This window comes from Saimiri boliviensis, chromosome 14 (genome assembly GCF_048565385.1).
Source record: "Saimiri boliviensis isolate mSaiBol1 chromosome 14, mSaiBol1.pri, whole genome shotgun sequence".
In the NCBI taxonomy this organism is placed as follows: domain Eukaryota; kingdom Metazoa; phylum Chordata; class Mammalia; order Primates; family Cebidae; genus Saimiri; species Saimiri boliviensis.
The window spans coordinates 50,327,198-50,349,380 of NC_133462.1; the positions used below are offsets into that span (position 1 = coordinate 50,327,198).

General features: G+C 52.0%; 1 protein-coding gene across 4 annotated transcripts in view; it reads right to left on the minus strand.

The window, feature by feature from the left end:
* Positions 1–113: 113 nt before the first annotated feature.
* The window catches only part of LGR6 (leucine rich repeat containing G protein-coupled receptor 6), a 128,869-nt gene continuing 106,799 nt past the window's right edge, over positions 114–22,183 (minus strand). For 3 of the 4 annotated variants that reach the window (XM_074385033.1, XM_010348874.3, XM_010348873.3), the window contains 12 exons: positions 20,170–20,241; positions 19,856–19,927; positions 18,073–18,141; positions 16,743–16,814; positions 15,581–15,646; positions 14,389–14,460; positions 13,883–13,954; positions 12,131–12,256; positions 10,952–11,112; positions 10,732–10,848; positions 5,661–5,741; positions 114–1,827 (listed from right to left, as the gene is read on the minus strand). In XM_074385033.1, the coding sequence (XP_074241134.1) occupies positions 572–1,827; positions 5,661–5,741; positions 10,732–10,848; positions 10,952–11,112; positions 12,131–12,256; positions 13,883–13,954; positions 14,389–14,460; positions 15,581–15,646; positions 16,743–16,814; positions 18,073–18,141; positions 19,856–19,927; positions 20,170–20,241 (2,236 nt within the window). In that variant the 3' untranslated portion in view covers positions 114–571. The remainder of the gene's footprint in view (positions 1,828–5,660; positions 5,742–10,731; positions 10,849–10,951; positions 11,113–12,130; positions 12,257–13,882; positions 13,955–14,388; positions 14,461–15,580; positions 15,647–16,742; positions 16,815–18,072; positions 18,142–19,855; positions 19,928–20,169; positions 20,242–22,183) is intronic. The other variant, XM_039467063.2, reaches the window with a different exon arrangement.

A 22,183-nucleotide genomic window follows, 5' to 3' on the forward strand; every position in this document is an offset into this window, starting at 1 on the left:
GGAACTGGGTTATACAACATTCAATAGATTTTACTACTGCAGGACTTCTCAAGACCTTTATTACAGTATCATGCACTGCGAATCTCTAAGAAAAAGACATCACGTGTAATGTCTTCCAAAGCTTATTTTAATAGGAAGTCTTTATGCATGGCATATGTCAAGATTAATGGCACACAGAACACATTGTATCCTATCCATGAGTCACATGGGAAATCACCTTCCGGGCCTTTCTCTGTGAGGTCTCCCTGTCCACTGTGCCCTGATCAACCCCTTCACTCTCTTTACTTCCCTCATTTCTCTTAAGCGGACAAACGTCCAGGTCTCTGGCTCACAGCTTCAGATATGACAAGGCGTGAAGGTGACGCTGAGGAAAGCCAAGCAAAAGCCAGGCCAAGCAGCACTCATGGTGACGGTCACAGGAGAGAGGCGATCAGTGGAGCCAGGGACTGGGCCATCCTGCTACGGATCACACTGCTGAGTTTTGGTTGTATTTATTTCAGAAGCAGCCATCATTCACCGAGGGGGAGAGAGGAAAGGGAAGACGGGGGAGAGAAGAATGGGAAGGGACATTTTACACGTGTGAAGCAAAGGCCGAGCCAGAGGGCCGAAAGCCGCCAAGCCCTGACGAGCCTCCCGCTGCTGGCTTGGCCCCCTCTGCCCTCAGCAGCAGTTCTCCATCCATGGAAGATCGGGGGTTCCCAAAGTGGTTCCCCTCGGGCTCTACACCGTGGCTGCCCTCCAGCCTGGGGGCCCCTGGCTGCTGACAGGAGATGAGGGTCACTGAGGGGAAGCCATACGTTTCCAGCCCAGGGGGCCGCCCAGCCTCAGAAGCTTCCAGAATGAGATCCACATCGGAGAAGGCCACCAGGGCCTGGGTTGAGTCGCAGGAGCTCTTCTCCAGCTCCCCGGCTGCGGCGAAGGCGAGGGGCCCTGGGGCCCCCGCGCGGGGCCGGAGCCTCCGAAGGTCGTCGCGGAAGTGGGGGTTGAAGAGCAGGTAGAGCAGCGGGTTGAGGCAGGCGGGCAGGGGCAGCACCACCAGCAGCACGGACTTGACGGCCTCGGGCGTGACCGGGAAGAGGCCCAGCATGGAGGCGAAGCTGAGGAAGGCCACGGGACAGTAGAGGAGCCCGTCTGCGAAGATGAGCCAGGCCACGTGCCTCACCATGGCGCAGTCCCACACGGCCTCGAAGTCGCCCCGCGGCAGGTCGCAGTAGAGTTTGATGTAGGCGCCGGCCACGACCAGGAAGCAGAAGGAGTTCATCATGACCAGGGCCACCGCGAAGCCCAGCGCTGCGGGCTGGCCCTCCGGCGGCGCGTAGGGCAGGCAGAGCGGGGAGGCCCCGTACTCGCCCACGGAGGCCAGCGGCAGCGCGGCGGCCAGCGCGGCCAGCGCCAGGCAGCCCAGGACCCCCGCTCGGACGCTGCCCGGGGAGGGGGACTTCCCGTAGGCGCGGACGCAGGACACGGAGACGCTGCACTGCACCGCGGCCAGGGTGAGCAGCAGCACCGACGCCTCGGACCCCAGGACCGCCAGGAAGCCCGTGGCCCGGCAGCCCAGCCCCGTCTCCCAGCGGGCGCCGTACTCAGAGAACTGGCCAAAGGTCAGGGCATCGACCGAGGCGAGAAGGCCGCAGGAGATGCCAGTCAAGGTGTTGGCGCCTGCAATTGCACCTACCACGAACTTGACCGGGGGCAGGGGGACAGGCGCGCCGACGAACACGGTCAGCAGCACCAGTCCGTTGCAGAGCACCGAGAGCAACACGATGGCCCACACGGCCAGGCGGATGCCCCAGCTTTCAAAGAGGTGCTCGCAGGGCTTGAAGGGGCCTGGAGGAGAGAGGATCCGACATTAACCCTGGGCCAGAGGATGCTGGGACCAGGTCCTGAGGACAAGGTCAGCCTCTGCACTCAGAGAATTTCCAGTTAAAAAGAGATGAGCATGGCCTCTGCCATCAGAAAACCCGAGGTCTAAGGGAGGCTGACACCTGGTATCTGCCCCCAGAGAACTCCCAGTTGGAGGGTCTCTCACCCTAGAGACTCCCAGCTGGGGTTGTGGGGAGGAACAGTGGGACATACGACTCTTCTTCCAAAGAGCTGCAAGTGGGGTAACCCCAACTCTCCTCTCAATACACCAGAACACAGAATGCATATAGGTCGGGTGTGGTGACTCATGACTCTAACCTCAGCACTTCTGGAGGCCAAGGGGCTGGATCGCCTGAGGTCAGGAGTTTGAGACCAGCCTGGCCAACATAGCAAAACCCCATCTCTACTACAAACACAAAAAATTAGCTGGGTGTGGTGGCACACACCTGTAGCCCCAGCTACATGAGAGGCTGAAGCAGGAGAATCACTAGGACCTGGGAGCTGAAGGTTGCAGTGAACCGAGATCGTGCCACTGCACTCCAGCCTGGGTGATAGAGCACGACTCTCTCTCTCAAAAAAAGATATAAGCGCACACACACGGTACAAATTAATATAGTACAAACCCAGACATTGAGCAAATGTTAAGCGAAGGACAGTACTTGAAAGAAAGGAAGGCTGCCATCAGGGAGTGAAGAGGGTATCAGCTTTGGGAGACATGGCAGGTAGGGACGGAGGTGTGAGGGACTGCCCAGACAGCACCTGGTCTATGCCTGAGCCTCTGTTTCTCTCAGTCAGTCCCCCGTAATCCACTAAGGCCCCCACTGTGGGAGAATCCTGACCGAATATTCTACCAGCCTGCCTCCCTTGCTCTGTGACAGGGGTACAACCACGTTTAATATTTGTCAGTCAATCAGTGTTTGGGAGGTAAAGTGTCTGAAGTCCAGTAAATCAAAATACAGATGACTTCTTTCCAACGTGGGTCCATTTGAGATGGGTGACATCCTGGTGTTTGCCATCCGTCTCCCCAAAGTCTTCCTAAATCACCTCGTAACTTTGGAAATATTATTTCTTCATTTCCTTTGGCTTCAGACTCTTGTTCTTTTTTTTTTTTTTTTTTTTTTTTTTTGAGACGGAGTTTCGCTCTTGTTACCCAGGCTGGAGTGCAATGGCGCGATCTCGGCTCACTGCAACCTCCGCCTCCTGGGTTCAGGCAATTCTCCTGCCTCAGCCTCCTGAGTAGCTGGGATTACAGGCACACACCACCATGCCCAGCTAATTTTTTGTATTTTTAGTAGAGACGGGGTTTCACCATGTTGACCAGGATGGTCTCGATCTCTTGACCTCGTGATCCACCCGCCTCGGCCTCCCAAAGTGCTGGGATTACAGGCTTGAGCCACCACACCCGGCCCAGACTCTTGTTCTTGACTGTATTTCTAGGTAGCTTGTGAATTTGAGAGGCTTTTGTGGGAGCCTTTTTTTTTTTTTTTTTTTTTGAGACAGAGTCGCTTTGTCGCCCAAGCTGGAATGCAGTGGCAAGATCTTGGCTCACTGCAACCTCCGCCTCCCAGGTTCAAGCAATTCTCCTGCCTCAGCCTCCCGAGTATCTGGGATTACAGGCACATATCACCAACCTGGCTGATTTTTGTATTTATTTAATACAGATGCGGTTTCACCATGTTGGCCAGGCTAATCTCAAGCTCCTGATCTCAGGTGATCCACCCGCCTTGACCTCCCAAAGTGCTGGGATTACAGATGTGAGCCACCATGCCTGGCCTGTGGGAGCTATTTTTAAATCATTTTTTTCTTACTACCAAATATAATAGGTGATAATTGTGGAAAATTTGAAAATATAACATGGAAAAATTAAAATGACATGACACTTCACTTCTCAGAGATAACTCACTTTTTCACGTTTCCTTCTGGTCTTTAAAAAACACATACATACATATAGGTTTTTAAACTAAATTAAAGGCCAGGAGTGGTGGCTTACGCCTGTAATCCCAGTACTCTGAGAGGCTGTGGTGGACGGATCATGAGGTCAGGAGATTGAGACCATCCTGGCCAACATGGTGAAACCTCATCTCTATAAAAAAACAAAACAAAACAAAACAAACTGAATTAAGATTTTGCTGTTGCTATCATTTGGATATGGTTTGTCTTCACCAAAACTCACGCTGAAATGGAATCCCCAGTGTGGCAGTGTTAGGCGGGGCCTAATGGGAGGTGTCTGGTCATGGGGGCAGATCCCTGAGGAACAGATTAATATCCTCCTATGGGAGTGAGTTCTCCATCAATCCAGGGAACAGATTAGTTCCCTAAGAGCAGGTAATTAAAGGGAGTCTAGCCTCTCTCTCACCCTGTCATCTATTTGCACATATCCACTCCCATTCTGCTTTCCATCACAAGCTGAAGCAGCCTGAGGCCCTCATCAGATGCCCGGGCTTGAACCTTCCAGCCACCAGAATTGTGAGTCAAACAAACCTCTTTCTTTATAAATTACCTAGCCTCAGGTACTCTGTTATAGCAACACAAAGGGGACTAAGACAGCTGTACATAAGTTTCTCATTCTCTTTAAGTTACATTTTTATCAAGCAGAGTTTCCCAAATTTTTTCCCAGAAAATATCTTCATATTACTCAAAACACATTTTATATACCATAAAATGTACCATAATTATTTGACCACTTGGTATGGGTTACTTTAGAAGCAAGCTTAAGTTGGACTTTGTCTTTTGGAACTTCCTCTGCTACCTCATCCCTGCCGATTACTGGTTTTCAGAGGTGAAATTTCGATGGCATTGTGAATGAAGCATGTGTGTTTCCAAGTCAGAAACGGCACCTGCTTCCTCCAGGTTGGGTTAGTGCTCTGGCCCCAAGCTGGCACTAGGGGGCGTGCTGTTGTCACCAAGCGCTGAGAACTCGGGCTGGGCAAGGTCAGGCAACCACTCTACGTAGGTTTCAGATAAGGTAAAGGGAGAAGTTAAAGTCCTGGGCCAGAGAAAGCTGGAAAACTGGAAAATGGAGGTGGAATGAAATAGAAGAAGCAAACTGCTCATCACTTTCTCTTCATTCTGAAGAGTTCCCATCCTTGCCTAAGTAGCATGGTGCTTGCCGCCTTCTGTGGCCTTGTTAGCATTTTATATGCAAGGGAAGGTATCTCCTCACCCTAAACATCTCAAGTTGAATTGCACCCCCAAAAAAGAGGGTTTTCTTATTTGCTTTATTTTTTCGCAGCAAGATGGATCTAGGTTAGACTCCAAAGGAGGCTTCCCCAACTGTAAGGGTTAGATGGTGCTATAAGGAGTTACCCAGGGATACTATGGAGTTTTTCTACGGTGCAGAGTTTTAACAGACACTGTAATCTTTCTGGGATGGAGCAGTGAGGGATGGAGAAGGTGACCTTTCAGAGTCCCACCTGGCTCTAGGATTCTGTGGTATGGGTCTTAGACTGAGGGAATACTCAAAAGTAGTCCCACGTGCCACCCTGCGCAGTGGGGGTCGAGGCATTCTTTCCTGCTTCTCTCCTGTGTGACGGTACTTTTCTCCTGGATGTATAAATGCTAATTGGCTGATTGCTTGACTTCCCCTCTACTCGTGCTACTCCCTGCAAACAGCCACCCAAGGGAAAGAACTCAGTTCCTTCCCCCGGAATTATGAAAGGAGAGCCCTCTGTCAGCAGGCTGGGAGTCAGGCAAAGAATGTGGCTGCAGACATGCCTGGCTGACCTAGTACCCCAACTAGGTGGTTGGGTGCCCCTTCTCCATTCCCTCTCGCCCCCATTCCCCAGACGCCATCTCACCTGGAGTAGGGCTACACTGGACACTGGGGTGCGGCTTTGAGTCCTCCATCTCCAGCTGGAGCTCATCCAGGTCCAGGTCATCTGAGAGGAGAGACAAGAAGGTGACGCAGGGCCCTGGGTCTCGGTGTCAGTCAAGCCCTACCTCTTAACACCCCTTCCTTTAAGTAGTTGTCCCTTGTGACTCTGCTCAGCACTGGTCATTCCAGCAACCCTGCACATCCCATTTCTACCCTTGGGTAGAAGAAGATTTGGTCAGCTTCCCATTACCCACATGTGGATGATCTGCACTGGAAAGTGCACAGCGAACATTTCATCGAGAACTTCTCTTTCTATTAACCAGGGCTCTGTGCCCTATCTAGTCGGCCTTACTCACCAGTGCTGCTTCAAGTTGGAGTGGAAGCTGTTTTAATAATATATGCTAGTGATCACACGTTTCTCTACTCTGGCTGGGCTGTCACTGTAATTTTGTGTCCAGTTGTGAAAACTACACATTAAGAAAAACATCAGTGAGCTGAAATGCGTTCAGATGTAACTAGGGACGGTGAGGGAGCAGAAGCCATTTGTGAGAGAAACAGTCAAAGCCACTGGGCGGTGTTTAACATGGAGGAGGCAAGAATAAGTGGGGATATGCTGGCTGTTCTCAAAGGGCTGAAGGACCCTTAGGGATAAAGGAATTAGACTTCTACATGCTGTTTTGCCCCAGAGGGTAGAACCAGGATTAGTGGATGGATTGTAGAGGGAGGCAAATTATGATTCGAATGGAGACATTCTACTTGTAACTACTAACAAGAGTAAGTTCCCACAATTAGAACTGTCCAGCAAAGGAACACTCCACGTTCAACAGATGCAGAGTAGGGCCACATCTACAGAGTGCAGTTCGGGCACTGGGCAAATGTAGAAGAACTTCAGTAAGAGACGGGTCTGCTCTCAAAGAGCTTGTGGGGACTAATAAGGAGGCAAACTGTCATGCCACAATGAGCGGCACCAGCCAGCAGGTTTATTTACTAGCTAGAAGGGAATAATTGGAATGTTTCTCCCATAAAGAAAAGACAAATATTTAAGGTAAAGAATAGCCCAATTAACTCTGATTTGATCTTTACACATTATGTGAATGTATTCAATAATCTTATGTGCCCCCAAAATAGATACATCTATTGTGTATCAATTAGAAAAAAATTTAAGCTAGTAGATTTACTTAACAATAAGGGTTAACAATCCTTGAGTTCTAATTCCGCGCCAGGTACTATGCCCAGCGAGTCCTCATCTTCATAGTCCCATTAACCTTCACAGCAGCCACGTGTGAAACTGAGGAAACTGAGGCTCATTGAAGTTAAGTGGCTTGCCCACAGACTCACAGCAACAGACCACAATTCAGATGCAGGTTAGTCTGACTACAGAGCCCAGATGTTTTACTGTTATGCCTTCCCAGGCAAGGGACTAATTTTTTTTTTTTTTTTTGAGACGGAGTTTCGCTGTTGTTACCCAGGCTGGAGTGCAATGGCGCGATCTCGGCTCACCGCAACCTCCGCCTCCTGGGTTCAAGCAATTCTCCTGCCTCAGCCTCCCAAGTAGCTGGGACTACAGGCTTGCACCACCATGCCCAGCTAATTTTTGTATTTTTAGTAGAGACGGGGTTTCACCTTGTTGACCAAGATGGTCTCGATCTCTTGACCTTGTGATCCACCTGCCTCGGCCTCCCAAAGTGCTGGGATTATAGGCGTGAGCCACCGCGCCCGGCCTTTTTTTTTTTTTTCTTTTTAAGACAGGGTTTCACCATGTTAGCCAAGCTGGTCTTGAACTCCTGACCTCAGGTGATCCGCCCGCCTTGGCCTCCCAAAGTGCTGAGATTACAGGCATAAGCCACCATGCCTGGCCGGGACTGACGATTTTGGGAGGTCAGAGGGTGGGGAGGGTAGAGGAGATTTACAGATGCATGAGCTGAACATGATTTGTCACAGATGATCTAAAGCAGAAAGTCCCCAGTGTGAGAAAAAGCACTTTTACATTGAATCAGAGGGTAGCATCAAAGGCGGGACTAGATCACCTTTAACGTTCTTTTCAATTCTAAGCCTAGGCTTTACACTTTCTTTTTATGTTCTTTTTTTTTTGAGATGGAATTTCACTCTTGTTGCCCAGGCTGGAGTGCAATGGTGTGATCTCGGCTCACCACAACCTCTGCCTCCCGGGTTCAAATGATTCTCCTGCCTCAGCTTCCCAAGTAGCTGGGAATACAGGCATGTGTCACCACACCTAGCTAATTTTGTTTTTAGTAGAGACAGGGTTTCTCCATGTTGATCAGGCTGTTCTCAAACTCCCAACCTCAGGTGATCCACCCACCTGGGCTTCTCCAAAGTATTGGGATTATAGGCGTGAACCACCGCGCCCAGCCTACACTTTTTTTTTCCTATTCACTATTGCAGTGTTTCTCAAACTAGGTCCTGTGAACTCTAGAGGGTTGCAGGCATGTTGGAGTTCCACAAATTCTACAAGAATTTTGAAATGGGCCGGGCGCGGTGGCTCACGCCTGTAGTCCCAGCACTTTGGGAGGCCGAGGCAGGTGGATCACAAGGTCAAGAGATTGAGACCACCCTGGTCAACATGGTGAAACTCCATCTCTACTAAAAATACAAAAAAATTAGCTGGGCATGGTGGCGCGTGCCTGTAATCCCAGCTACTTGGGAGGCTGAGGCAGGAGAATTGCCTGAACCCAGGAGGCGGAGGTTGCGGTGAGCCGAGATCGCGCCATTGCACTCCAGCCTGGGTAACAAGAGCGAAACTACACTTCAAAAAAAAAAAAAAAAAGAATTTTGAAATGAGAATCTAGAACATTGTATAATCTATAAAGACAAAACTTTTTTTTTTTTTGTAGTGATAATCCATCACTGAAAGACTTTTTAAAGAATAAGACAAGTGTCTCAAGTCAGACTGGGAAATGTGTCTGAGGACCCAAGCTGGGGAAAGAATGGCTTGTCTTCAAAAGGCAACTGTACAATGTTGAGGTTTAAGAGCTGGCATCCTGTGGGCTCTTCCTCCGTCACACAGGGTAATGGATAGGTGACTCTGTTGGTCCCACTTATTCCATCTTTCGTTCACAAAGTCTGTTTCCTGCGTGGTTCCTTCCTCTCCACTTAAAGGGTGGACACCGTCAGTTGGGAGTTTTCCCAGGAGGCGGGAAGACTGTGAAGCTGCCCCTGGCCCAGACACCATCAGGGTGGGTAGGAGGCCGAGCTGTGCCCAGAGAGTCCTGGCATTTCCTCCTCTCTCTACCTGTCACTCCCTGCCTAACCCTGCTCTCTAGAACAGAGCTCAGCAATTCTTTGAAATCAAAATGCATGAATGAAACACAAGGGGTGAAACCCGTGGACTCTGTCTGAGGCTGGGAAAGTCACAGCCAAGGTGTTAAGTAACCACTCTTCAAACGAGGAGGAAATAGAATCTGGCTGGAGCAGCAGCTCCTGGCTTTCCTTCTCGAGGCTCATTAGCTCCCACAGGAAGTGGGGGGCCTTGCCCTAGCTCCCGTTACAGGCGGCAGGCAGCCCACGATCTTGACGCCCTGTGGTTCTCCAAGACCTAAGCCCGGTGGAAAGTTTCACCTTGAGGAAGGAAAGTTTCCATTCCTCCCTCCAGCCCCCTGAGGGAGTGTTCAGCAGACATCCGGGAATGTCCCCCGGGGACAGCCGTCTGGGGCCCAGAGCCAGCCAGGCTGCTGGGCTCCTCCTCATCAGGTCCTCACGCCCTCCCTAGGGAGGTGCGTTAGTACATTGGGAAGAAGGTTCTCAGAGACCCCCAGATTGCCTGCTCACCGTTTGCCCTCCAGATACTGTGCGCTGGACTCCACAGCTGCGCTCTCCCTGTACATGTACACCAGAAGGCACCAGTCCTCAGTAGCAGCAGTGAGCATACGTCATAATTTATGGAACCTTTTAGTCTTCCCCAACAGCCTATGAGCTATGCATTGTCTTTCTCATTTACTTATTTATTTTTTTTGAAACAGAGTCTCACTCCATCACCCAGGCTGGAGTGCAGTGGCGTGATCTCAGCTCACTATAACCTCTGCCTTCTGGACTCAAGCCATTCTTCTGTCTCAGCCTCCCGAGTAGCTGGAACTACAGGTGCATGCCACCATGCCTGGGTAATTTTTTTTATTTTGGTAGACATGGGGTTTCACCACTTTGGCCAAGCTGGTCTCGAACTCCTGACCTCAAATGATCCACCCGCCTTGGCCAGCTAAAGTGCTGGAATTACAGGCATGAGCCACTTTGTCCAGCCAATTATCTTTCTCATTTAAAGGAAATTAAGGCTCAGTATGGTTACGTGACTGGTCCAAAGCAATCCGACTGGTAAATGCTGTAGTTGGGTTTGGACCTCAGTTCTGTCTACACTGTCAGGAGATGTTTTTCTTACACGTTTATATGTGATCTTTTTTTGTTTGTTTGTTTCTTTTGAAATATTGTGGAGAGTTAGAAATGGAAAAAGAATCCCCCAAAGCAGAGGATCCCTATTCTCTCCCTCCTCAATCTGCTTATGTTCTGCAATACGGGGCAGGGGACGAGGGAAGCCCTTTTCTCTGCCCTTAGTATCTAAGACACCACTTAGTAAATGATCCCTCAAAACCCACTTGGCCACCTGCCTCCAACACATGCCTTTTACCCTAACTCTTCCAGAAACACAGACAGATGGCCCAAGACAGCCTGCACTGGGATGGCCCTGCTCAGCAAAGCTCTCTTGCAGCTGGTGGCCACTGAAGTCTCACTTTCAGACTCACGGGGCAGACTGGCGGTGCAGGATGGACTTGGACGGCAATAATCCCTACACCGTTTCCTTTGGTTCTAGGGCATATTATGCGGGGATTTTTATTTTCTGTAAATAGATTTAATTCAATTGATTTAATTAAATCCTGTTGGCTCAGATTAATGAAATAATGAGTCTTCTTCTCTGAGAATACCCTAAGGTTGGAGGAGAAGAAACATGTGGACCGCAGGGGAGGGCTAAGTGAGATGGTGCATCAGACGCACACTGTGAGCTGCAAAGGGCTAGGCAGATACTGCGACATTGCCACAGCCATTATTACCATCATTTTTTTGTCCCAAACGCCTCTGGGTGGAGTCTTGGAGAGACGAAGTGTAAACAGAGGTAGAGTTTCCTCCCAGGTCACAGGCAGCTTCTTCCACCTCTGCGGGGCTTCTGTCTGCAGCCGATGTCAGATGTCCTCTCAGGTCCCCAAAGCATCCCCTCTAACGTCCTCTCCACAGCCCACTATCCTCCCCAGCCCAGGGCCCCCAGTCACTCACAGTGATTCTCTGCTTGTCTGGCAAGGAGGCCCAGGGGCCTTTTTGAAGACTCCTCATCATCGAGGTGAAGGTCCTCAGCCTCCCACTGCCCAGAGGCCTTGAAGAAGCTGGCACACATCCCATAGGGACAGCACTGGTAGGCATAAGGCACCTCCAGGATCCTGGTGAGGAAGAGGCGGGCAGGTGGGCTGCCTACGCATCTTTGGGGTCTAAGACCTACGTCTAATTTAAGCGATCTCCATCCCAGGGGCTGGGCACTCAGTGCCTGTCCTTCAACCCGCAAGTTCCCTGTTCACTGTGCTAGCAGCTTCCTGGGCTTCCTTTGTAAGGGCCCTGCAGCCTGACTCCTGACCTGAAGGGCTCTGGATGCATTCCTGTCTTTCTTGGTTCCTCTTGGCAAGTGAGATGGGGAGAGAAACGTTCTGCCCATTGTTTACGGAGTCCTCTCTGCAGGTTCAGAGAGGGGAGAGGCTTCCCCAAGTTCACACAGCACTGCCAGTGCTCTGCTCCTCCTCCCAGGCGGCACCTCCTCTTCTGTATTTGAGGAGACAGGGATTCTCCTAGCCACTCCTCACTCTGGTCCTCAGTGAGACCTGCACCGTATCCCTCCCCCATCTCTGGGCATACTGGAGCTGGATTTGGTGCCCTCTAAGGGTGAGCACAGAGGCCCTGAAGGCATCTCATTAGCATGCAGCAGGCTCGGCTTGGGCCACACAGGCTGCACTACTACTGCTGCATGGAAGAGGCCTGGATGTCGTTAGCACCAGGGCCTGGCTGTGCGGCTCGTTTTCCACTCATCAGTTCCTGAGCTCTGCCCTGATTCCAGGGGCTCAGATGCTGCCCAAGTGAAGACAGATAATCTAGACACGTGGAACCAGGTGAGGCGCAAGGAGGACTAGGGGGTCTGAACATCATCTTACTTCTATCCTCTTGGGTCCCAGTGCCCACTAGGGTTGGTGCTTGGGACAGGGGAAAATGTTACCAAGGAGACAAGGAGGAAGGGAAGGCATGAACCAGATCCCACTTGGTCTGCAGGCAGTCAGGTGAGCCCTTCCACTAAATCTTGGTCAAACCCTAAGCCTGTAGGCTCTTCTCAGGGTGGGGCTGTCCGGCTTTCTCCCTGTCCCTCCAGAGCCTCCAGCTGGCCTACCCAGGTGTTGGGGAAAGCCAGTCCCTCACCTCAGTTTTGGGAAACTGTCCTTGGAGAAGGCCTGGGAGAGAGCCAGGTTCCCTTTGAGCTTCAGATGCATCAAGCCCCCAAGTCCAGCCAGGGGCAGTGTGGTCAGCTGGTTGTCTGTCAGGTCCCTAGGACAGTGGATGGTCAGGGTTATTGGCAGTCAGTGGGATTGCTGAGGGGGCAGGGCTGTGCTGAGGATGTGGCCAGTGTGCCTGGGATGGAAGCAAGAGGAGAGGAGCAAAGGACAGAAGAGAAGCTCAGAAGAGGGCATTGAATGCCGAGGGAGGAGGGCAGCCAAGAGTTGCTAGAGGCACCATCTACAGCTTATTCATTCTTTTATTCACTCATTCATTCAACACATAACGGTGCCAACTATGTACCAGGGACTGTTCTAACTTAATGCCAAGCTGTCCCAATTTGTAGGTAACAGAGCTCTCTCAACCACAGGTCCTGTGCCCAGGTCTGAGTGCCATCCAGGAGGCCCTGCCCAGCTCCCCTGGGGAACCTTCCTGTTGTTGATCCCATCCCCCTGCCTTTCCTCCCATTTTTCTGATGACATAGAGGCCCAGGTCTGGGATTGGACCGAGCCGGTCATCTGGCTACAAGCAGGGATTGGGTCATCCGTTCCATCTTGTAGAGTCTGCTTTGTAGCCAGAGGTGAGGACATGCATGTTCTTCTACTGGAGACGCATTAGAGGAAGCCCAGGGTTCCAAACCAAACACCAAGACCACAGACTGTGCGTCGTGGAAACAGCCCTGGACTGGAAGGCAGGAAACCTGGCGCTGTCACCAACTCACTGTGTAACCGAGGGGAGCCGCAAATCTGCCTGAGCTTCAGCATCCTCATCCTTCAAAGGGATAAAAATATCCACCCTACCTATCTGGCAAGACTAGCGAAAACAGGAGGGCGAAGACGGAGGTGAGAGTTTTGTACAGCCATGGCCCAGCCTGAGGAGGTACTTGTGTGCCCGCTGGGAGTTCTGGCCCTTGGCTTTGAGTAAGCTTCTCCTCCTGGGCCTTGGAGGCCTCACCTGTGAAGTGAAGTGGGTGGGGCTAGATGGTCTCTGAGGCCAGGGCTGGAGCTAGCCCGAAAGGAGTCTTTGTGTTAACCAGAAAAGGGCCCCGTCTGGGTAGACAGTCTGGGTAGCCTTTAGGACTCACAGCTTGGCAAGGAGGTGGCAGGATGTCAGCTCCCTCTTGGGCAGGAGCCCTTGTGCAGTGAATAACCTGCCCCACAGTACATGGCAGCTGCCACAGAGGCCCCTTCCAGCCCTGACACAGTGACCATGCAGCCAACACTGATCACTTTCTGTTTACATCCTATGTAATTTAAAGGACCTAAGGTCCCATGCTGCCCCACAGAATGGCAGCCCTCTAGAGCAGTGCTCAAGCAGGGGACCCTGAGCTCTCTGAGACCCTCCTGTGTGTGAAGGAACTCCAGGCCCAATACATCTTTATCAGTGTGTAGAGAGGATGGGGGAAGGACCCAGGCAGGGGGGGATGAGGAGGGCTGAGGCTGCCAAAACACTGCAGAACATTAGCCGATGATGTTCCAGAGCTTGCAAGAGGCAAGCTCTCTGTTTATTAGGCCCCACACTCTGTCAAACGGATTGTCAGAATGACTGATTAGTCTGAGGCCCATCTCCCTAGGATATGCATGTTCCTGCTTTGGGGTGGCCCTCCTGCCTCTGTTGGCTGGCCCATAGTCCCGACTAGCCCCCAGCATCCTGGAGGAGAATGCAGCAGGCACTTACAGCTTGACCAGGGAGCGCAGGGTGGAGAAGGCCTCGGGGTGGATGGACCGGATGGCATTCCAGCTGAGATCCCTGCAGGCAGAGAGGGTGTGACAAGAGGGGACAGTAACATGTGGAGGACTCACTGTTCCCATCATGGGCTCTCCCTCACATACCCCTGTCTGACCTGGCCCTAGGAACAGCAACCTTAGCCTTTGGGGAAAGGTACCTGCTGCTGCCCAGCTCCTAAGCTGACTGGGGCCCCAGGAACAGGGACATGACAGCTTGGCTCCGGAGCCTCAGGGCCTCCTGGGTACCAGCTAGAGAAGTCTGTGTGTGTGTGTGTGTGTGTGTGTGTGCGCGCCCGCGCGCCCGCGCGCGTGCACTGGGTGTGGGGGCTATGGAGCTGGGAGGCGATGTGCATGTCACGTCTGCTTAAACTGTACTCATGTGCTATGAGAATGAGCACGCCTGGCAGAGGGACATGGTGGCTCCTCCATGGCCCACCCCTGGGTGCAGGTACTCACAGGGCTTGCAGGGAGCTCAGCTGGCTGAAGGTGTCAGCTCCAATTTCCCAGATGCGGTTGTGTTGGAGGCCGCTAGGGCAGCAAAAGAGGCTGGATGAGTCGGCAGGCTCAGACTCTGGCTCCGCTCCATGCCCCCCGAGCACCGGGAGGAAGAAAGGAGAGCCCCCCACTTCTCCTGGCACAGGAAGAAAGAGCCCAGCCCGAGGAAGTCACCAGAATTAAAGGGAGCACAAGGGGATCCGGTTGCCTTGGGTAAGTGGGTCAGGAGACAAAGCCACAAAACCATCCCTGTGGCCCAGAAGGGAGTCAGCTTCCAGTGTTCCCACTGGGTTTGGCTCCCAGCCCAGCCAAACTGGCCCCCACACCTCCCCATCACCATGGGTCCTCCAGACCCTAGCCCAGAAGCAGAGCACCGCCCAGCCTAAGTGACTGGCCGGAGCTGGGAAGCAGAGCTCAGTAGACTGGTTGTCTGAACGGGAGATGGACCCTGGGCCTCAGCCATGCGGAAGACCCTCCTTCCCTTGGCACCTAGACAAACAGGAGACCCTCATACCCATACCCTGCCCCAGCGCCAAAAGGCATGGCCCTGACTAGAAGCAGGGGTCAGACACAGGGAGGCTCAAGAGGCCGTGTCTGCTTGACAAAACAGGAGCTGGGTTAACAGAGCTTCAAGAATTTTTAAAGTGATATTTTCTTTGGGACCTGTGCATTCCAGGCTGCTTCTTCCACACACGGTTTTGTATGTCTGTGTGTAACATGCAAACACATACACACATATGCCCGTATGTGTTTATGGGGGTATGGAAAAGGAGAGAGCACGTTCCAAAATGCAGGGTGTTCCAACTCCTAACAGCCTTCTCTGGACCAACCCATGAAGCCTTGATGCGACCCTGGCCCTCCACTGGCCTAATCATTCTGGCATTTCTGCGTCGCTGTTGATTCATAAGGAGCCACCTTGAGACTCCTTTTGGACACCAGCTCCTGGGTCTGTCATCTGCTGGGAGTCCTAGGGCCACTGAGCAGGCCTCTGGCAAGCACTCAGCCCTAAACGCTGGGTTCAACAAACTCAGAAAAAAGGAGGAGGAAATGTCAAAGTGTGCATTGGCCCTTACTGACACCCCAACGTGCCTCCCTGCAAGACTTGCTCAGGGTCTGGCTGGCATGCCTTTGCCTCTCCCCACCCCAGACTCACATTTCCTCCAACTTCTGACACCTGTGCAGGCTGGGCAGCTCCTCAATTTGATTGTGAGACAGTTCCCTGGGGAAGAGAAAGGCCAGGGCTGGGGTGATGTGGTGGCTATGTGAGGGCTGTGGGAGCAGGGGAGGGGGGGCTCTGGCCAGGGCTGTGCCTTCCTGTCAAGCAGCCAAAGGCTGTGGGGACCCTACAGCAACGTGGCTGTTGATAACGTCTCACACCAGGGCACCAGTCTCCTCAATTCACTCTCTCTGCATTTCCTCCTATTAAATCCCGATCCTCACTGGGCCTAGATGGGGCTACCTTATCACGTGATGGCCTGGGGGCACCTGGGAGAGTCCCGGGGAAAGAGGAACCAGAAAGGAGAGAGGCATGGCAAGAGGAAAGAGGGGGAGAGGGGCACTGAGCCAGCCAGCAGAGAAGACATCAGATATCACTGAGGAACGCCAACTCAAGCACCTGCAGTCACCATTTATGGGACCGGCAGGAAAGATCAGAGCTGAAGGCCCTTAGGGATCATCTGGCCCAACCCCTTCCCTCAGCAGATGAAAAACCTGAGGCCCACAGAGGGGACAGGACATGGTAAAGGGCATACCACCAGTCAGCGGCCAGGCTGAACTGGAGCCTGTATCTCCGGACCCCCAGTCTAGGGCTCTTTCCACACACCATGTGTTGGTCCACCCATTTGAGCTGCGGGTCTCTGGCCCCTGATGAGGAGCCTCGGATTCAAGTTAGAGTCCAAGGAGAGAGGAAAACTCCCCTTCCCTTCAGAGGTCACTTAAGTAGCTCCACAGTCCCAAGATCCCAAGAGGGGACTAATTTTCTTGTGTAAATTAGAGTAATAATGTCATTTCTTGGCATTATGCACTAGGTGCTTTACCTATTTTTTTTTCAACCCTTACAAACTGACCCATATTTTATAGATGAGGATATCGAAGCTCAGCGACATTAAAGAGTGAGTCCAAATCAATAAAGCTAGAAAGTGGCAGAGCTGTGCCTCAAACCCAGTCCCTCTGGGGCAGGCTCTTAGCAGGAGCCTACACTGCCGCACTCTCCAGGAAGGGAAGTGACTAAGTGGGACAGAAGCAGGAGAGGCCTTTTGTGGGACATGGGGGTGGGGGCACAATGCCAAGACTGTAGAATGCTTGTGAGCACTCACAGGACTCGGAGCCTGGGCAGCTGTTGGCACATCCCCGATGGGAGCAGCCGGATGCCTGCACGGGTCAGGGTCCTGCAGGGAGAACAGAGACAGAGCTGGCACCAGGCCTGGGGCCCTGACATTCCCAGCCACCCGGCTCCAGCTCTGGACCTGATAGTGTTGTGGGATGACGGAGCAGACAAAAGAGAGAAATGGAGGGAGAGACAGGGCAGGGGGTGGGGCTGTGGGGACAGAAATGAGCAGACACTGGCCTCTGAGCCCCAAGCTCCCCTGGGCCTGGAGGAGCTGGGGGAGGGGAGTGGAGAGAGAGGGCCACAGCCCAGGGCTCTGCTTGGCTGACAGTCCCAGCATGTCCAGCCCTGCTCCAGGCATCCCTATCCCGTCCCTACCCCAGGTCTCATAATGGTCTCAAGCAGCACTGGGCCTGTAGGACTGGGACACAGATCTCCGCTGTAGGGACCTTAAAGATGGGGGATATTCATGGGCAAGGAGTAGACAGAAAAAAACCATAGTGGGACCATGGGAACCAAGCACAGAGTTTGGTCCCTGTGCCTCGGAGGAGGGAGAAGAGATGGGAAAGAAGGGAAGAACCAGGCGCTGGTCTGGAGAGGGCTGTGGGAGCAGGTCAGAGTGCCAGCTTGGCTTAGGGCAGGGTGTCACAGGAAGGACCCAAGGCCAAGGTCATGGCTGGGGAATGACTACTTCCCTCATGGAAAATTTTCCACATGCCAGCGAATCTAGTGGGGAGACAATAGAGGCACAGAGGAGAGTCCCAGTCCCAACGGTGCCATGAATGAGCTTTGTGGTACGGGGCAGGGCAGCCGACTTCCTGACACTCACTCTGGGTATTTGCTCAATTGTTTCATTTCATTCATTTAAACGTATTGAGGGCCTACTGTGCTTTGAGATTCCCTCCCTCAACGCCATAGGATATAATAATAGAAAATACAAGAATGTCTTTGTTGGAATCAAGCTTCAGAAAGGCAAAGAAGACGGGTTTTCACAACCCACCCCTCCATCGCTTCAACCCTCAATGTACCTGTGTCTTGGGTTTAGGAGCTCTGAATTCATACCTGAAAAATCCAAGCATGGTAAAGAGAGAAAAGCCAGCCTCCTCCCTGCCATCCCAACTGCCACCTCCTGACCTTGCCTGTGGGCAGTGCCACATTAGGAGGAAGCCACGGGCCCCTGAGGTAGAGCCAGCAGTAGAAGCTGGCTGGATAAGAGGGAAGCAAAGAACCTGGAGAGACTTCCAGGGGCAAGGAGGTGGAAGAGCCCTTGGGGATGCCGCTGGGTGACAGATAAGGTGGAGGGAGAGAGAGTCACTCACAGGATCTCCAGGCTGGTGGTGCCTTTGAGATCTGGAAACTCCTGGATGTCTGTGGCACCATTCAGAGATCTGGAAACAGAGACAATGAGCTCTGAGGGATGGGATCAGAGCATCTCAACATCCAGACTCTCAATTCTCTGTTTTGTCTCCCCTCGGGGACTCCTCCTTTGGGGACAATGTCATCCTTCCCCGCAATCTCCCTCAAGTCAGCCTCCCAGACCCTGGTGGAGTCTGAGCCATGCTTAGCAGGGTCCAACCAGCCATTTGCCTAAGTTGGCTCAGCACACCCTTTCCCAGACAGAACTGGGTAACCTCAGCATTCACCCTTCAGCTTGCAAAAAACCCACAGGCAAGCAACATGGAAATGGCCTCTGGTTAACAGATGTCAGCTTGGGTGCTTCTGGAGAAGCCCTTGGCTGCTGGGTTTTGCTTATTAGAACCGGAGATAGGATCTTCCCTAAATTGTCATCTGCTAGAACTTTATTAAAACTATCAGTTCTCTTAAACTGCTTTAGACCGGTGGTTTTCCTTCTCCCCACCACCTCCTATCTTATTGAGGACACGGACCCTCATGGGGCCTGCATACAACAGCAGTGCAGAAAATTGAGCATTGTGAAAGGCCCTGAGGAGGCAGTGTGGGGTCCAGAAATGAGCCCAGAATCTGAAATTAAAAGGTTCTGGGTTCATGCCCACACACAGAGCCTGAGCACCTCATGTTCCATGTGTAAAATGGACCAATAACACCTACCTCACAGGGTTAGGATGCAGATGAAATGCCGTAACGGACATGAAAGTTAAGTATGTGCTTTGGAGATGTTGGCTGTGTTACTGTGATGCCACAGTAGGCTGACAGCAATCCATGGAAGCTTTTTTTTTTTTTTTTTTTTGAGACAGTCTTGGCTCACTGTCACCTCTTCCTCCCAGGTTCAAGTGATTCTCCTGCCTCAGTCTCCCAAGTAGCTTAGCTGGAACTACAGGCATGCACTGCCACATCCAGCTAATTTTTAAATTTTTTTTTTTTTAAGATGGAGTTTCATTCTTGTTGCCCAGGCTAGAGTGCAATGGCGTGATCTTGGCTCACTGCAACCTCTGCCTCCCGGGTTCAAGTGATTCTCCTGCCTCACCCTCCCGAGTAGCTGGGATCACAGGTGCCCACCACCATACCCGGCTAATTGTTTGTATTTTTAGTAGAGACAGGGTTTCACCGTGTTGGCCAGTGTGGTCTCGAACTCCTGACTTCAAACGATCCACCCAACCTCGGCCTCCCAAAGTGCTGGGATTACAGGCATGAGCCACTGTGCCTGCCTCCATGGAAATTTCTTCAAAAAGAAATGGGACTTGGGCTGGAAATTAGAGAATGAGAGAGGGGAAATAACGATGGCACAGCAAAGGGCCCAGGGATCTGGGCTCCAAGGCCGCAGGAGAGCCACCCTTGAGAGAGCACACCGCATTCAAAACTCTTCAGTCATTTCTGGAGAAGCTACCATGAGCTGGATAAAACCCAAGAGGCCAAATGAAAGTCCTTGGCTATGGAGATGGACCTTCTTGTCCCTTTGAGACCTGGGAAGAAGCCACAGGTCAGGGAGGTGGAGGGAGGTTATTCAATTTAGAAAGAGGTGGGAATGGGTCCGAGCAAAGCAGAGGCCTGCAGCCTTGAAGACCATGCCTTGAAGTGGGCGTGCACCTCGCAAGTTAGAGCTCTCCAGGGGAGGGCAGGAGAGAGAATGCAGGAGTGAGGAAAGGGGGAGGTTCAGGCTTCGGCAGCCTTCAGGAGACAACTTACAGCGTGTGGAGTTTAGGCAGGTACTGGAATGCCGATCTTCCCACAGACTGGATTGGGTTGTCATAAAAGTGTCTGGAAGAAGAAGGTCCAAACACCGAAATCTGTTTTTCAGACCTTTCTGCTGGGACGAAGGCCAGCCTCTGCTTTCTTCTCCTACCAATGTAGGCCCGGGAAGGAACTCGCAGGGAAAGGCAACCCCTCCCATACTTCTGCCTCCCTGCTGTTTTCTAGGGAAGTCCCTCCGGCCTTCCCATCCTCTGTCCTCCTCCCCGAAACACTGTGCGGCATCAAAAGACCAGAGAAAGTGTACTCACATCGTCTGTAGCAGAGGGTTCCCCATGAAGGCCTTTTCTGGGATGGCCTTGATGTTGTTGTTATGAAAGCCCCTGGAAGACAACACCCGGCAACCAGTGAGGATTTGGAGAAAAGTATAGCGGGGAAGACGCGTGGAATTCCACGGGGCTTTGGACAGCAAGCTGGACAGTCCGTAAGACAAAGAGGCATCGGCCTGAGATTCCAGGTTCAGTCAATACTGCCGGCGCTGCTGTTTTTTTTCCTTTCTCTTTTTTTTTTTTTTTCAGACGGGGTCTCTGTTGCCCAGGCTGGAGTGCAATGATGCGATCTTAGCTCATTGCAGTTCGGCCTCAACTTCCTGGGCTCAAGTGACTCTCCTGCCTCAGCCTCCCACACAGCTGGGACTGCAGGCATGTGCCACCATACCTGGCTAATATTTTGATTTTTTTTGGTAGAGACGAGATCTCACTTGGTTGCCCAGGCTACATCTAGAACTCCTGGGCTAAAGTGATCCTCCTGTCTCTGCCTTCCAAAATGTTGGGATTACAGGTATGAGCCACCGCACACAGCCGATTTTTCTTCTTGTTTAATTACACACTCTCCTTTCCCTAACAAATGCAAAAGGAGTGAGGGGTGGAGACCTGGGCTGCAGGTCTCAGGAAGCCTATGGCAGCAACTCAAGAGCAAGAGGCAGAGTTCAGGTCCCAGGAGGGGAATCCTCTCCTTAGCCACTTGTGGTAGGAGCCCTGGCGGGTCCCCACAGAGGAAGCCAAGGGTATATGAGAGGAAAAGGAAGATAAAGAAGAAACACAGCTTCCAGGGGATCCCAGGTGAGGGATGCTCCTCAAATGGAGGCTGGCTTGGCCTCAAGGCCCTGAAATAAAGAAACAGACGTGTCAACAGCATGCAGCCAGGGCTACAAGGTGCGGAATGGGACACTGAGTGACTGTGGATGGCACTATGGGAAAATGAGGACTGAGGCACCCAGATGACAGTCTGGAAGCCAGGAATTATGTGTTTGGTTAGTTGGGAAGAACATTTCAAAATAAATAACATGTTGGACTGAAAAGTGCGTAACCCGTGCAGAGCAGGCTCCTTTCCTTCCTCCTTTTTTTTTTTTTTTTGAGATGGAGTCTCGCTCTGTCACCCTGGCTGGAGTGCCATGGTGAGATCTCGGCTCACGACAACCTCTGCCTCCAGGGTTCAAGTGATTCTCCTGCCTTGGCCTCCCGAGTAGCTGCGGCTACAGGCATGTGCCACCAAACCCAGCAAATTTTAGTATTTTTAATAGAGACGGAGTTTCCCCATGTTGGCCAGGATGGCCTTGATCTCTTGATCTCATGCTCCACCCACCTCGGCCTCCCAAAGTGCTAGGATTACAGGTGTGAGCCACCGCGCCTGGCCCCTCCCCCTCTTTTTTATTGGCAGTTTCTGGCTTCTCTGTCCCCCTGGCCTCTGCTCACCTCTGTCTTCCTCCTGCCATCCCATCGTGACTTCCAGCTTCACGCTGTCTCACTCATAGCTTCACCCTCAGACACCTCCAGCGAGTGCCATCTACCCAGGCCTATTTGTTCATTAATTTATTCCCCTCATCTGCTCATTACGTTTTTCTTAAACTATCTTTGTGTCTAACATTGGACCAAGCTCTGAGGAATTTAGACGTTTCTAAGACAGGGGCCTTGTCCTGAAGCAGCTTTCTCTCAATAGATGAGAGAGCAGGAGAGATGGACAGGCAGACATGCAAACCCTGCCCCCACACCTTTTTCCCCTGCTGATTAAGTTAGGTCTCCTCTCTCTCCGCTAATGCTTTATTGTTTCCTGGTCCAATGCTTTTGCACATCCTATTCCCTTCATGCCTTCTTGATCGATCAAATCTCACGCTCCTCTCAGGCCCCAGCTCAAAGGAATAAAGTTAGACCTTGGTAACTCTGGCGATGGAGAACTTCCAACAGTTTCTCACTCATACTTTTTTTTTTTTTTTTTTTTTTCAGATGGAGTCTCACTCTGTCACCCAGGCTGGAGTGCAGTGGTGCA